At 40.4% G+C, this 16,197-nt stretch overlaps 2 protein-coding genes across 2 annotated transcripts in view; both read right to left on the reverse strand.

The window, feature by feature from the left end:
- The window catches only part of gcn1 (GCN1 activator of EIF2AK4), a 29,510-nt gene extending 21,200 nt beyond the window's left edge, over positions 1-8,310 (reverse strand). Inside the window, exons 1-19 of the mRNA XM_004567341.3 lie at positions 8,229-8,310; positions 7,577-7,679; positions 7,425-7,488; positions 7,196-7,327; positions 6,137-6,245; positions 4,447-4,545; positions 3,480-3,614; positions 3,219-3,396; positions 3,042-3,116; positions 2,806-2,934; positions 2,676-2,726; positions 2,489-2,587; positions 2,215-2,388; positions 1,975-2,127; positions 1,793-1,885; positions 1,624-1,699; positions 600-759; positions 311-500; positions 83-207 (exon numbers count right to left, since the gene is read on the reverse strand). Coding sequence (XP_004567398.2) covers positions 83-207; positions 311-500; positions 600-759; positions 1,624-1,699; positions 1,793-1,885; positions 1,975-2,127; positions 2,215-2,388; positions 2,489-2,587; positions 2,676-2,726; positions 2,806-2,934; positions 3,042-3,116; positions 3,219-3,396; positions 3,480-3,614; positions 4,447-4,545; positions 6,137-6,245; positions 7,196-7,327; positions 7,425-7,488; positions 7,577-7,679; positions 8,229-8,246 — 2,163 coding nt within the window. The 5' untranslated portion in view covers positions 8,247-8,310. The remainder of the gene's footprint in view (positions 1-82; positions 208-310; positions 501-599; positions 760-1,623; positions 1,700-1,792; positions 1,886-1,974; positions 2,128-2,214; positions 2,389-2,488; positions 2,588-2,675; positions 2,727-2,805; positions 2,935-3,041; positions 3,117-3,218; positions 3,397-3,479; positions 3,615-4,446; positions 4,546-6,136; positions 6,246-7,195; positions 7,328-7,424; positions 7,489-7,576; positions 7,680-8,228) is intronic.
- Positions 8,311-11,150: 2,840 nt separating this feature from the next.
- On the reverse strand, positions 11,151-15,934 carry vamp5 (vesicle-associated membrane protein 5). The gene is made up of 3 exons (XM_004567342.3): positions 15,664-15,934; positions 13,228-13,371; positions 11,151-11,945 (listed from the first exon to the last, which is right to left on the reverse strand). Exons 1-3 carry the CDS (start codon positions 15,670-15,672, stop codon positions 11,784-11,786), a joined length of 315 nt encoding a protein of 104 aa, XP_004567399.1. The 5' UTR covers positions 15,673-15,934; the 3' UTR covers positions 11,151-11,783.
- Positions 15,935-16,197: the final 263 nt, after the last annotated feature.

Here is a 16,197-nt window from a genome sequence, read left to right on the forward strand (position 1 = left end):
TTCTGTTTTTTCACCATTTTCTACATGAATCTGTATAAACAAATGTGGAATACAAGAAATGAAGCTGTAGAGATTGTCAAACCTGGTTGTCGGCATCGACTTTGAGCAGCTGTGGGAGAATAGCCTCCAGGTTGTTTTCTATGAACTCTTCAGCTTTCAAGTTCATGGAGGAGAGGAGAACAGGCCAGAGGCCACGGCGAGCTTCCACTGAAAAAGATAAACGTGGAGTGAGACATTTCAGATGCTGCTACCACCACCAAAGCACTATAGCAACAAACCTCGGGGTTATCAAACTGTGAAAACCATGTACCTATAGATGGATGATGAGAAACTATCAGGGTCTCCATAGCCAAACTCTCTGCTTCAGCAGGATCGCCCCACTGGCTGGCAGAGGAGCAAACAACACACAGTGCGTCCAACAGGACGCGAGGGGGCACATAGCTGCGACCCAGCTCAGTCAGCTCTCCGGACTCTGACACCACGCTGTCCTGGGGTAAAACCTGAAAGTTTACAGTATTGTCAGTAAGATAAAAATAAAGTGAGTAGAAAGAGTTAGCATCCAGCCCTGCAGCGGCTGGAAATGATAAGTGATTCTGTACTTTGTGTTTGTTGATGACCACCCGCAGTTCCCCAAGAAGGCCATGAGCAAGACTGGATCCTCCCAAAGAGGAGAGAAGCTTCCTGATTGTCTGCTGTGCTCTCTTCCTCACACGCCAGCTTCGAGACAACAGAGCCGCAACCGTGGCCTGATGATACATCCTACAGAGCGCACAAAAGGGCAAATGTCATTAAAGCAAAACGGGATAAAAGGCAGACTGCGTGCTTCCTGCATAAAAACAACACTAGGTGACTTTTAATTTCAGCAAGTCAGCAAGTTTGGGTTTTGTCCTGTTTACTTCAACAACTCTTTTGGAATTGGGGTTGTATCTGTATTCCAACCAAACACTGCCATGGGCCAATATTGCCTTCCAGACCTGTATCTAAATGACAGACTGATGTTTTTCTGTTGTTTCTACTTTTTTACTGCTTAAATGTTAAAACATGGTATGATGAAAAGATTTAAAACAGTTTTTTTTCTTATTAAGATTTGTTACTAGCCTAAGGGGAATAAATAACAGCAAGAAAAACAAACTACAGGGATCAAGCATCGCATGTGAAGACTTTTTCACACAACAATTTCTTGCATTTAGGCTCCTTCATACAGTAAAAGCACTGCCCCAACAGTATTAATACCATGGGAATATGTAAAATAGCATAAGCAAGTTGTGTAAGGTCCTTGTTGTGCACTACATTTTAAACCCTATTTCACTGCCCACTAAAAAAAAAGTACCATCTCAGGTTAAAATTAACATATGTTTCTGGCTATAACTGGGCTGATATCAGTCAGCTGATGTAGGCACTGACAGCAGATACTGGTATGCTGTCAATAAGTGCTATCATCAAAATCCTTTAAAGCTTTTATTCAATCTATCAATCTGTATCAGCCATAAAGAAGAGACATTAGAAAGGCTCTAAGTTCACCTTCACCTTGTTAGAAATATCAAAAAGGGCACACGATGTGTGAGGACAGTATTTTGATATCTAAGTGTTTCTGGTGTGAATGAACACTGAGGTTAGACTCACTGTGCTTTGCTGCTGTTCAGTCTGTGGGCATGATCTAAAAACAGCCGTTCACAGAGCTGTAGCACTGTGAGCAGAGCTAGAGACAGAGTGCAAAACAGAAATGAGACATTTTTTAAATCGCTCATAAGCAACGTAAAACTACATAACAGCATTTTTAAAATGCTCTTACTTTCTTCACTACACTGGGAGAGGAACTTCTCTGTAGTGAATAACGGCTTCTTCTCATCCAAGATCAGATTCCAAAAGCTGGTGAATTTGGTCTCTGCAGGGACAAAAACAGCCTCTGTCACTTCATATTCTCTTAGAGGCTCTATAAGTGACAAAAAGCCACAGCTGGAACAAAAGCCTCACCTGTTTGTGTCTCCAGCAGAGCCAATCGACTCAAGAGAACAGACGCCGCCACGCCCTCCGCAAGCAGAGCATGCTGGGAGTTCTGCGCTGCAGCTTTCTCAATTGTCTGGAGCAGCAACGGTATGAGGTCTGAGGCTTGGGCCAGAGTGTCACCTGGACAACAGACAAATAAGGTTTGACTTCCTTTAAGCCAGCTGCACACGTGTGATGCAGCATAATGTCTCCTTGCGTCTCACTGACCTTTGAAGGCCCCCAGCATGGCTTGAAGGTAGGCATGCCGAACCAGAGAGGTGGAGGTCTTCAGGGTGAACGCCTTCTTGAACCAATCCAGCAGAGCGACGGGAACTTCCACCGTGAGGCGGTTGCTCCACTGGGAGAGCACAGACACTGCGTGCACCAACGTGCCCTCATGGACTAAACAAAAGAAGGAGAACAACAAGTTTAGAGTAACCCTGGATTTTGAGCTCACAGACACACAGGACCAAGAGAGGAAGGTGAGGAAGATGAGCGTTACCTTCCTGCTGTAAATAGGGGATGAACATCACAGTGACTGCAGAGCTCAGAGTCTGGTTGGAGGCTCCTGACACGGTATGATGGCTGCAGCTGGCAATGCCTGCAACATTTAGAGCAAATGCTTGCCTTTCTTTTCTCATGTTAAACAGCCAAGCTCATAAATACAAAGTGTTTGAAAGCCTGCATACCTGACAACACACTCATCTTTTGGGCAACAACTGTGAGCTTTCCTTCAGAACCTGCAACCACAACAATACTGCTTCAGCTCAACAAACCCAAACATAAAAATCTTCATTATTTGGGAAATAGTTAGTTCACCTCCGAGGATTTTGAAGAGATGTGTGACGACATCCTGCACAGCTGTGGGGTCGCTGCACTGCTGGGCCAAGTTCTGCACGGCCTGGACTGCTCCCTCCATCAGCTGGGCATTATTAGCTTTCAGCTGACCTGCAACACAAAGCACAATGATACCTAAAGCATAGCATCGCACAGGCTGAGTGTGTGGTTTAAAATCATGTTGCTCAAGAAATAAAGAGCACCAGCCGAAGCCTTACTTGCGAGTGCCTTTCCGATATCCATGGCATACTGACTGAGGTCGAGCGTTACAGCAGACAGCAGACAGGAAACGGCTGCAATGACATCAAAGAGTTTTGTTTTTTTTCCTCATTTGCTGCATGAGCTTCAGACAGGTGAGGATTAAACACTATGACCAAAAGCTAAAGGCAGCTCACTCTGCATGGCGTTCTCCGGGCTGCGGAGCATCGTCTTCTGCAGGGTAGGGAGCAGCGTCTCCTTAAACTCAGGGTGAGACACGTGACGCAGTAATGAAGTACTTTTGTCCAGAATGTGCTGCTGTGGTTTCGTCTTGCTCATGAGGACCGATTTCACGTACAGGTCCAGCAGCGCGCTCTGAAAGAAGCACACAAAGAACATCAGGGTACAAAGAGATATCAGAAAGAACTGCTAAAAATGGAAAATAAATTTAAACTCACCCTGTGTTTCTCTATAGTAGCGTTGTCCTTTTGAGCAGAGCAGAAGTCAAAACACACCCCCAGCAAAGCCAGAGTCGTGGGGCTCTGCTCCAGAGTCAACAGGGTGCTGATGTACTGATTGACCATCCCTGGGTTCTGGTAAAGAGAAGTGACTGTTAGAAAACCTGTGTGAATCATCAAATGGCTAGATGGCTAAAGCTAAAAGCAGTTGAAGTTTCTGCAGCCTGTTCTACACCATATTTATATCAATGTCATGTTCAGTGGTAACTAAATATTAAAACATGGAAGAAAAAAACCTAAAAGAAAAAGAAGTGACTTATTTTTATAAACACACTGTCTTTGTTTCAGTGGGAAAAAAAATGGGAAATAACAAAAAAAAAACCCAAAAACTGAGTATCAGCTTTACTGTTAGCAAAACTGTTGTTTTAAACATCTGTATCAGCCCAGAATTTCACATTTGGTCCATCTCGATTATTGAACTACAGTTACTTTTTTGAAATTTGACATTAAATCAAATAGTGAGATAGTTTACATATCATTTATCATGGTAGTAAGAAATGACCAGCTTTCTATAACGTGCAGCTACATCATATGAAAACACTTCAGCAGTACACAATCATCTGGAATATGATATTCAAATTGGCCATTTTTATGTGTTAGTAAAGTCTGGGTTTTTAACTACAATTTATCACCTTCACTGTAGCCTCACTGTGTGTGCACACGCACGCTAAGTTATGTTGAAATGAACCCACGTAAGCAAAGGACAATTTCTGTTTGTGCATGCTGAGCTAATGAAATCAGCTTCGCATGCATAATTAAAGCCATAACAAACTGTTTATTGAGTGCTCTCTGTGACAGCTGACATGATCTGGTGCTTGTGAATTTAATAAACTGCACCTTTAGGTGAAGTGAATGAAAGTGAGATGTGAAAAAAGCAGGTCAGATCCAAGAATGTGTTCTAACTCACTCCCTTCCACAAGTGACTGAGATTCTTGAGGCTTGACTTCTTAGCGGTGGCCTTGGCTCCACCCACAACCTCAGCCACAAGAAGACTCTGAACCTCCACCTGAAAGAGAAGCCAAAACACCCAGGGGTGAGACCAACATCCAAGTAAAACCTGTGCTCTATTACAGGAAGCAGGTTTAGTGAACAACTCTGAGTTTGTTAACCTTGAGATTTGGTTTTCTGTTCTAGAGCGCGAGCTAACAGACTCTGTGGACTTAGCCAGCTCGCATTCAGGTTTTCTTCCTCCCCTCCTGGTGCACCTGAACCAGCTGACTGACACTCAGATTCATTTCCTCATTCATAAAGTTTAAAAGCGCACATTGAAGTGGATTCACCTGCAGACCTTCATGTTTTTACAAACACTGAAGTCCCAGGTAGATGTAAGTTTGCTTGATTTTTGTATTAAAACGAGTGCTTTCTAAAAGGATGGAGACAGCGACTGCAGCACAGATTTATCATCAGCTCAGAATAAAATTTCAGTTTCCATGTTTCTGACTCTGTGGACAATAACACAGCTATTCCTGTCAGCTGTCCCTGCACTGCAAACAATTATTGTATCTTATTGCAGCATTCACAGTTTAAATAAAACATCTCTGTATATGAAGCTTTAAACAGTCATTTGTTGTGTTGTCATCACTCTGGTGGAAAAATGTCCGTTACAGGTGGATCTTGGACATGTGATTATTTCAATGAAGATGAGGCTGAAATTAAATTAAATGATTTTAAGACTCTACAAACTGAACAAAATGTATTTTAAATGGATGTTTTAAATGCAGCTGCAGACAGTCTGAGGTTTAACAATCTCAAAAAGTTGAAATTTGTTCACAGATTGAGATTCAGCCATTAAATGGCTTCAAAGAGCCTGAAATTTAGAGTCTCAACTTTAACATATTTTCAAGTGAAGAGCACCTAAATCACTCCCAGTGAGTCGACCCAGAACCAGGACAGGTAAAAGACTCTGTAACAGATCAGAAAACCGTGTCCATGTCAGAGTCCACTTGGAGAGCAGGACGGATGCTAAATGGATTCAGTCCGGATCAGAACGTTTGCTTTTACTAATAAAACAGATTCTGTCATCTAAATTTGCTCCTGTCAGGTAAGAGCACAATAATTAGAATATAAATATTAAATGTCAAACTAGGACTCCATCTTGACCTCATAAAAAGTTCAAGTTGGGTAAATGACGACCACAGACATAAATTTTACATCAAACTTTTATACAGTCTGTGATGATGTCAGAGGCCATCATGGTGCAAGCTGATTAAAACTCTTTTCCTCCTCCAATTTTTGAAGATAGATATCGGTCCACACTGATGTGTTCCTCTGCTCTTTACCCTCAACTTTTATATTTATCCGTTACCATGGTGAATTGTGGCATTGGGGCTCCATTGATGATGGCTTTCTTTACGTAATTATGCGCTTAACTAAGGGGAACAATCTTAAAATTGAACTTGCTCTGATCAGCTGTTTCAGAAAGAGAAACTAAGAGCTGCTGATGTCAGACTTTATTTTTAAACTCAGTTTGTTGACCATGCTTCCTGGTATATGGCCCTGGTCTCATGCGAGCAAATCCTGTTGATAAAATGTTTAAATAATGCTATTTGTCACAAAGAGAAAAGAAAAAAAAAAAAAGAAAAAGCATTTTCACTGACCATTTTCTTCCAGGTTGGTCCTTCTCTTTTCTCTGGGGCAGAGAACACACTGGACACTAAAAGGCAGGTCCAAGACAGGCCAACGAAGGCGGCGGAGCCTGTGGCTTTACTGCAAATACAACAAAGAAATCAACCAGAACAATATGTAAACAGAAAAATGACATTTTTCCACAGTGCATCCAAAAAAATGGAAGAACACTTCAAGTTTTCCAAATTTGAATGGAGATGTGAGAACTTTGGAAAACAAAAAAAATAACAGCACGTAAAACGTAAGTTTTTATGGTAATGTTGAAGGAGGCTATCCCAATTGTCGTAGGGCAAGAGGTGGAGAAGTTGTTAGTTCAGGACCCCCAGTAAGCACACTGGAACCCATTACCTTCTTGCTGTGAGGCGGCAGTAATTCCCAGATGGATAAGACATTACAGAATACCTACAGTCAAACATGGTCATGGCAGCAACATGCTGCAGGACTGTTGTTCTGTGACAGGATCACACAGATGGAAGGACGGATGCAGAAAAATACAGTGAAAACTTTTCTTCCAGAGCGCCCCAGATCTCACATTTTAGAAACTCAAGAATGTGAAAAGAAAGCAGTGTCTTCATAAAGCTCTGGACTGCTGCCCTGCTGTGTGCTGATGCCTTCTCAAAGGTTTAGAAAAAAAAATCCAAGCTTTTATGATCCAAGGCAACTTTAGGGCGTCGATGCTGTCAATGGCTTCACCCAAGCAAAGAATCTAAATATTCAGTTTTTACTTTTCATACACTTAGAAAACACTCAAACCCTCTTGCCATGTCAAGAGGATTGTGGAGTAGTGTGTGCAACGAGAAAGCGAATAAACACTATTTACTATGCCATAAAGCAATGCACCCACATTATTTTAATTAAAGCCGCTACACTAAGTTATATAAATTATGTTTACTGTGCCAGGCAAACACAGAAAGATTAAAGATGTTTATGACTCTTCTCTTCTGTAAGTCTGTAAAAGCAGGAATTTATTACCAGTGAACATCTGCAATGTTTAAAGCCAACTAGATGCACCCTGAAGTTTGGGTCATTACCTGGGCTCTCCGGTTTTGCTGATGACTCCACTGTTGAGCAGGCAGTGGAGCAGGCTGGTTACCAGGATGTCAGGCTTACTTTCAGCCAGCTGGCCAATAACAGAGAGCAGCTCTCTGCGTGATGTAGCATCCCTGAAGAGCGCACACAGGATAGAAAGTGATGAAACCCCTGACAACAACTGAGTGTAAAGATTCACCTTCACTGTTACAGATGATGTCAGAAACCCACCGATATCTGTGTGGGGTGAGGCAGAAGAGCTTGCATAGTCCTTTAATGGCGGGCTCTGGTAACTCTAAAACAAAAGCATTTTACAGCTTGTTATTGTTTACTGAAGACCGAAAAGTGGAGAGATTAAAAAAAAAGAAGACATAAGCTCTCACCTTTGCCCTTTATACACCGTTTCAGGTCTCCGAATATCTCCTTACGCTCCTTCACGCTGGCTGTATTCACTTTCACAGCAAATTTCTTCAGCGTGTCTGAAACCTGAAGCAACACTCACAATGAGAAAGGAAAACATGACAGCAGTCTTGTGTAAGAGCTAAAAATGTGCAGCTTGTGGTCATGTGAGGCAGAGGAGGGGGGTTCAGTAACACATCAGAGAATGGGCTTGATAAGAATACTTGGGTGTGTTTTTTATTGGATGGTGTCTTAAATGACTGCTGAACTTAATTGTCAGCTCGGCTCTGTTAAAATGTTTGTCCCTCATACTTGAACGTTCATGTCAGAAGGCTATGAACTTGGTCGGAGACGATGAAAACAAAAGTTTGAGGCGGTCCTCTGCTGAGTACCGACTCGCTCCTCTGCTCTCGTCAGCTGCAACAGCTCAGCCTCATCCAGTCACACTTGATGCGACGTAGCACAAAGCTAACGGCTTGCTAGTTAGCTGCTGTAGAGGGCCGCTCGAGTCTGGTGGCGAACACCGAAACCCGTCGAGATGTTCAAATAAATGGACCCCCAAGACACCACCATTTTTGTTTCTGCCTCACCTGAAAGCTATGGTAAAAGTAGTTAATAAAATCCTGCCACACAAACCTGCGTGTCCGCCGCCATCTTGCCGGTCTTGATGCAGGAAGGACTTGTTAGCGCCACTTCCGGGTCACGGCGGCTACGTATGCTTCTGCTGCATTCTTGAGAACTGGGAAAGTTCAAGTTCCAATCTAGTAACAAGAAAAATCATAAAGAAAACACAATAGTAATCTGTAACACCTAATTTTGTAATTGCAAACTTTTATGCACGAGGTACTATGAATGCAACCCCATAAACCCACACGCACCACAACTTAAACCGCACTCAGTCCTGTTTTCTTTATAATATCAAACACACAGTTCCATGTAAGATAAGATGCCACTTTCAGCTGTTCCCTTGTCGCCACAGCAGATAGCTCCTTGACTGATTTGGCGTAGTTCTCCTGACGCAATCGCGAAGGAAATTTGTGTCTGCTATTGAACAGTGTGTAAACCACATTTATTTTATTTTTAACCTGTGGTGTGAGTAAGTAAATGGTGTTGGGTTCAAATCTTTTTCCCAACATAAGAAAGAGCAGTAATAACAGCAACAAAGTCTTGAAAGAGCAGCAATAACAATGATGTGTGTTGCTGCAGCAGCTTTATCCATTGTAAATCATTGTCATCGTCATGTCCCCTCACAGTTTTGTTCTCTCCTGTGTCTTGGAGTGTTGCAGAAAAATTCTAGTTTAACCTCACATGTAGATTTAGGCGGTTAGAACTTCACTGTATGATTTTGTAAAACCTTTGTATGCTCAGATGAAGTATGTGTATGTGTCAGCGTGACTTTGTGAAAACTGCTTAGCTTTGCTTAACGATGTTTCGCTATGTTATCTGCTAACTCTTTTGCTCAGAAGGAGAAGAACAGTTGTGTGTAGGCAAAGCTGGCATGACTGTGAACTGTAATGTTTGATGTGTGTGCTGGCTCTCCTGCGCGCAGTAATAAATAGCTTGAACACAGCCTTTTCAGTGTTTCAGACTTTATTTACAAAATCCCGCGACAGGGGGGATTAGAAAATTGTTTAACATTTGCATTTGGTAAATTTCACAAAGACTATGTCAGATTATAAAAGCTGTTCATTTTTTAGCTTTAACATTTTCTCACATGATTTTATGTGTCCTCTAATTAATTTATACAAGGCCGTTATTGCTATTCTTCCTGTTGTGTGTATCTAACTTGTGGTGTTTGACTTGTATAATTTATTTATTTATGTATTTTTTTTACCATTTGTCATTTTAGTGTTATTTAATTATTTCTTTTGTTGTTGTTGTTTTTATTTAATTATTTCTTTACACAATGGAGTCTCAAACTGAAGAAAAATTCAAGTCCACTTACTGAAAGTCTGTTCATAACGTTTCACAAAGCCTAAAGATAAAGGCTTATGCTATGAAGACAAAGTGTAAGGAAAGATGCATATGGGCACATATTTCACTGCCATATGTAAATGTGGGTATGCTGATACTGAAAACTGTAATGTGTTTTCTTTTTTTTAAGTGTAGTAAAATGAGAATCAGGTATAGGCATATATTGTGTTAATAAGTGTGCAAAATTAAATGATTAATACTGTTAATATATAAATAAAAGTGAATCTATTCTGCTCATTCAAAAATCCATATTTTTATTATTTTCATGATCCAAACTTAAAAACAGACCCTTATATTTATCGCTCAAGTAATGACCATGCTGTAGTATTGCTTGATCTGTGGTTTCAGTCTGTTGTTAGGTGGTTGCTAGGTAACATGCTAAGCATCATTGATAAATAAAATGACAGTTATCATGTTATCACTGTAGGATTATAAGATTATTGTTATAAATTAGATGTTGCCATGAACATGCATTTATAAAGAGCTGCAGATACAAAAGAAAAAGCTTCAGATGTTGTAAGTGGTTGCTAGGCAACATTACAAGATCATAATATCTGATATAGATTAGAATCTTCTGGTGAGCAAGAAGCTACGTGCCAATTCTGGTTGCTCAGTTCCTTATCATGTAGGAGGAGTTCAGAGGCAAATATACAGAGATTCCTGGCCCAGTTTGCTATAAAGCACATTGTGTTGATAACATATTTTATTCCCAGGGAAACTGTTGTCAGTCAGCTCTACGGTTATCCAGAAATGATTTTGGTCTAATGAGCTAACAAAAGAACACAGAATTGGTAACTTTGACATGCAGATTGTTACACAATCATTAACCATAATAAAGCAGGTACCACAGATTCTAACAGCATAAACTCCAAGCACAGTAGTGCAGCCACAGTGAATCGTGTGAACATATTACAGCTCTAAAACAATCACCTTTCACCTTGCAATATCACTGTCTGGCCTCGCTGCACAGCATGTCTTTGTAATTTCCTGCTAGAGTGAAGGTGACACATGCCTACGCATCAGTGAACTGTAAGAGTAATCCACTCTTTTATTAAATGTCCAGTTACAATATGTGTGTGTGTAGGCTAATGTTAATATCTTCATGGGGTTTCTATTATTTGGTTACAGACTGACAGTTAGTAATAACAGTGAACATAGTTCTTATGTTAACAAACCAAGTCACCTGATTATTTGGAAAGCTCCACACACATATAAATATTATGGTTCCACAGAGGTTTTTGGCCTCTACCTAGCATGTTTATCTAAAATGAAAACATCAGTCACCAGGGGTCACTGCTTTCTCTAATACTCTTCGTTCTGACTACAGATAAACAGAAACTGTCTTTCCCGTTATTGAGGGCTCCAAGCTCAGACTTTCAAATTATTAACAATACGACTCCAAACATGAGACGGTCAAGGAGTGAATCTGTTCTCCATCCACATGTGCTGGTCACATGACATACTGACATGGCACGTGGAGACCTTACATTCTGTTTGTAAGTGCAACATGAAGAAGAAATCTGGAGATTGTATCTGAGCAAAGAAAAGAAGAGCAACCTGACACTAAAATAAACCACTCAAAAATAACAAACACAAAAACATTTTAATGATTGTGAGGACAGTAAGTTTTACACCTAAACTTATCACATTTAGACATTTATTTCTCCTTTCCCACGTGGAGCTATCTGAGGCGGATACATATTTATAAAAGTTTGGCATCTGTTCTGTTTTCTTTCATCTCTTGATCATCTCTGAGAGATGAATGGGCACCGCAGCAGGAGCCTGGTGATATTTGATTAAAAATACTTGCAGTTTTCCTTAAAAAAAAGAAAGGGGGCAAAACACAAATGGTATCTACTTAGTATGTAGATACCATTTGAATAAATATTCATGGCAGTGAGATTTCACTGGGAGGACAGTGGACCAGTTTCATTCTGTTGATATTCATCCAGTGAACTTATAAGACTTTAAATCCACCTATAATCTCTTGGTGTGGGCTGTTCAGTGTTTTGAAAACATCACCTTTTAAAGAAGGGAGTCTTTTAAAAAGGAGAGAGAAAAAGCAGCTGAGCAACCCACGGTACCATATCAACTTAAGGCGTGCAGTAGAGTGAAGAACAGGAATTATCCTCCATAAATATGTCATAGAGAACAGTTCAGGCAAGATGCTGGAGTTCCACAGTTACAGTTCCTCTCCTCTTCCCAGGTGCTTTACCTTTAGTCACTTCCTTTGGTGCTTTGAACAATAGCAACGATTATAAGACTCAGAATGATGAGTCCTGCTACCACCGCAACTGCAATAAGCACCACTTTCATCTTCTTGTTCGCCCATCTTTTCTGTGTCTTCACCTGGGTGGATGTCTTTTCAAACTTTTTACTCTGCGAAAAACAAAATTAAAAGGTTTAAGATTTTGTTCTTGTATAATTACATTTCTAAATGTCTAATAGCTGTGATCACAAAGATAAAACCCAGAACTGACACGCTCATGCCACTTCCAAGTAAACTTGTCACGTAAACAAATCCAGAGGAAGTCCTTGTATCTTTAGGTCAAACGAGTCACAGACTGAAGGTCAGCGTGTTTTTCATTAAACAGGAAAGTACAAGAAAAATGGAGATTTCGATATAACTGCAGCAATCAGTGCTTTCTTATTCAAACCTGTTAATGTTAAATCCACAGAGATTTGCTTTATGTCTCAGCTTTTGATTTTTTAGCTTCTTTCATCTTGTTTTCTCTTTAGGGCCCACATATTTCTGGTTCAGTTTGATCATATTTTTTCATCAGACAGGCATACATGAAGTGGGATAAATGATTTTTCGGGGTGTTTTTATTCTAATAGTTCTATTGAACTGGATAGATTACATTAACTACATTATAACCCACGATTTAAAGTTGCCTCCAGGTGTCACCTTTTGGCAGATTCTTTTTCCTGTGTTGTGGTCTGAGTGCAATGCAAATGATCTGGTGCTGAGTAGGGTGGTAGTAATGTCAGTGAGCAAAGCTGTGTAAATGAAAGCTCTGGACTGAAGAGTTTTAATGTTTTTGATTTAGCTGATCCCAGTTTTGTCAAACTTGCTTACTTCTGTCTGGGGTAAGCCTGTTCCTTTTTTGTATCGGTGAGATCCTCTGTAAGAATCTATGCATTTTCTTTGAAACACATAGGAACCGAACCTTGTTTTTTTCACAGTCTACGATATTCAAAAGTAGCTCAGTTTGCTTCTTGAACTTCAATTTGCCTGTCTGCTTTTTTAGTTCTCCCCCTGGCTCCTCACCAGTGTCATGTAACGCAGCCAATGGGGCAATGTGGGAATGATGCAACCTCGCTGTTGACCCCTGGAAGGATATTCATACCCAGGGAGACCAGCTTGTTTCATTCATCTTAAGAAACAATAGGAAATACCTTTCTAAATATAGCACCATAAAACAGAATCAGGATGTAAATCGCACATTTGCTTTCCTCTCCAGCTCCACCTAAAGCATATTTATAGACATCAATGTGACATGTCTTAGTATTAATCCAAAGGTGCTTGTGGAGAGGGGATCTGTGTGCCATTTGCCCCAGTTATTCACCTTCAAAATAAAAGCCAAAGACTTTTACAAGGAACATGTAGGCAAAATAGAGCTGTGCTAAGAGATGATGTTTTTCCACTTGGACAGTGTACCTCTTCCAGCAGCAGATCAGCCCTGTCTTCAAGCTCATTGAGTTTGCCAGATCTTTCTTCAGCTTTGTTCATGTTTTGCAGCATGATGACTTTCACCTCCTCCACTTCCTCCTGGGTCTTCTGCAGGTGGCTCTTCCCGTTCTCCTGTCCAATCAAAACACACAGTTTGATTAAAACTAAACCAACCCAACCTCCTAGGACCCTCACAGGAATTATGTGCTCACATTATTTAAACTTTCTCACGGTGACATAATGACAGATGTCAGTTGACACACAAACTGTGAGGCGCTCTTTGTGTTTTTGGATAAACAGAGGATCTCAGTGAGCATGCCCACAGTGACTGTGGAAGTCATCTGTGTAGCCAAAAAATGCAGGTCAGCGCACATCATTATGTCACAACTAAAATCAAATTTAAAAAAAAGAAGAAAGTCACAAGATTGGATTTCTAATTTGGATGACTCCAGTTTTTGTTCCTGTTGTGCGTCACTTTCAAATATGTGCTATCAAATTTAAGGAGACCTGTTATGCCCATTACCAAGGGTATATTTTCATTCTTTGACTCTATTAGAGTAGAGCTTCATATCATTCATGGTCAAAAATAATCCTAATTTAGTGTCTTTGTGCAGCCCCTCATCTGCCACCAATACACAATTTTAATCTCAAGCATCTGGTTCAATTAAGGTTAAATAAATTAGATCGAGAGTTTAAGAGTTTAAAACTATACTTCTACCTTGCTGTTGCAGAAGTCACTTATCTTATAATGTCTCTGCTTAAGTTAATTAAGAGCCTCTACCATTGTAACTGTATATATGAGAGAAAGTAAGAAAAATAATAACAGGTCTCCTTTAATGGAGCTGAGACGTTTCAGTGGGCTTTTGTGGAAATTCTTTTTTAAACAGAACAAGTAGCAACACTGGATGTTTAGTTACTTCTAATTCTATTACTATATTACTTTTATTGGTGTCGTTTTTTTGTAAACAACTTTTGAAAAGAAATCGAATCAAACATTAAGCTGCCAAATAAAAAAAATGGCAACCAGCACCAACAAGATCTAGGCTGCCTGATACAGGTCAGACTGGCATCTTGTTTTATAAACACAGCAGCACTCTTCTCCACCCGTCACCTGCTTTTCAAGCGTGCTTAAGCAGGGATATGTTAATTGTTAAACTGTATAGCTACAAATATATTTCTGGAAGCAACTCACAGAACAAACTAACTTACACAGTAAAGCAAACACATTCTGACATGTTAAAACTATTAAAAAGAAAACGTGTTGCCACTCAGACTGGTACCAGCTGTTTATTAGACAGCAAATGAGCAGAACAACAACAAGAGGGATGATTTTCAAGGATATTTGTCAAGTCAAATTATCCTTGAACTACTTTCAAGGATAGTTTGACCAAAGGGCCACTGGTATCCTGACAGCTCTCTCCTTCACCTTCGTCCTCTGGGGCGTGAGAGGAAACCGACATCTCAGATACTGACAGGAACAGGAAACTGACAGACAGAGCAAAACAAATATGCCTCAGCACCTTGATTCACTTCACGCTCAGCTGTCTGTTTCTCTAAAGGCTTTCGTAGCCCTCCCATACTGCGGTCTGCTTTTCATTGGACCTGGCTAAGAAACTTGCATCTCACCCAGCAATGGTGACAACTGATTTATGCTGGGCTTATCTCATCCTGGGCATAGCAAATAGCAGCTGAACAATGGTGTATGTTTAAAATTCAGATGGCGGTGTCTTGACACAGGAAATGCTGCCCATTCCAGTTCCCCTCCTTGCTTCCTTCCTTCCTTCCCTCACTCCCTCCCTCCTGCCTGCCCGCATTCAGGTACCTGATATTATCCCAGTAAGCCACATCATGTTATAACATGCTCAGTATGTTGTATCATGGCACTGTTTTAAGTGTTCTGCTGGTCCATAAATTGTTATAATCTTAGATGTTTACTCTTAAAGCAGGATGTGTTAAATGAGCAGGTTTAAAAATGAAAAGAGAAGAAATATAATAAATAAATTCATTCCATTTAGTTTACATCTATCTCATTTCACACATGACCTGGTGCCTCTCTTGACTGAAAATGGGTTAGCCTCTCTTCACCTTCACATTGTTAATGTATGAATTAACGTCATGTTATCTCTAACTGAGAACCTTCACAGACGTCATGTTATCTCGCTGTACCGAGTCTCTGGATGAGTACGTTAGTTTGGGTTGTAAAAAGCTAAGCTAAGCTAAGAGAACTGAAGGTTGACCTGCCTGTTCATTAGTAACAGACTATAAATGGTCACAGCGTGCTTTAGGCGTTCTTAAAAGTAAAGAAAATACAAAAGACAGAAAGAAAACGGCAGCTCTAACAAACTTTATCTCTCATTCATCTCGTGTTTTTTGTGCAAGCCATTTAAATGTCCTTTAGCTCAGAGGAGGCAGGTATGCACTTACCGAGTCCATGTTGTCTCGTGCTGTTTGCGTCGAAACTGTCACAGAGTCCGCATTTAAAAGGGGAGAGTCGACTCGACTTTGCAGTAGGAGGAACACCCAGGCTCCGCTGCTCTATCCGGACTAATGTCACAAATTAAGACAGAGAGATATTTCTCTGTTTTCTTTTATCCGTATCCTCTTTTCTGAGCTCGAGCTCACCTTACTCACTTTCACTTCTCTCTCCTGTGGCTTCACAACTTGTTTGCGCTTTGGCTGTGAGGCGTTCGAGGTATTCCCGGAAACCTCGTGTTTATGAAAAATCATGTTACGTACAACGTCAAATGCAAAACGGTGGTGAAAAACTCCCGGATTTCCCCCGCGCTGTACCACAGTCTATGCAACTGTGTAAAGTATGCACCTAGTAGTTTATAGTTTAGACAAGAGATTTTACTTATTTTGTTTTTGTTTATTCATTTTTACACTTAATATCCGTTATACTCATCTATATAAGTATAAATGTTTTAAATACATATATTACTAAACCTATGAATGCAT

The sequence above is a fragment of the Maylandia zebra genome, linkage group LG12 (assembly GCF_041146795.1).
Source record: "Maylandia zebra isolate NMK-2024a linkage group LG12, Mzebra_GT3a, whole genome shotgun sequence".
NCBI classification, from domain to species: domain Eukaryota; kingdom Metazoa; phylum Chordata; class Actinopteri; order Cichliformes; family Cichlidae; genus Maylandia; species Maylandia zebra.

What these genes read in the sequence shown, in the direction of transcription:
- vamp5 (XM_004567342.3), bottom strand. An exon ending in CTGATCTGCTGCTGGAAGAG is followed by an intron (nt 11,946 to 13,227) that starts GTACACTGTCCA and finishes TGTTTTTCGCAG; the next exon opens with AGTAAAAAGTTTGAAAAGAC.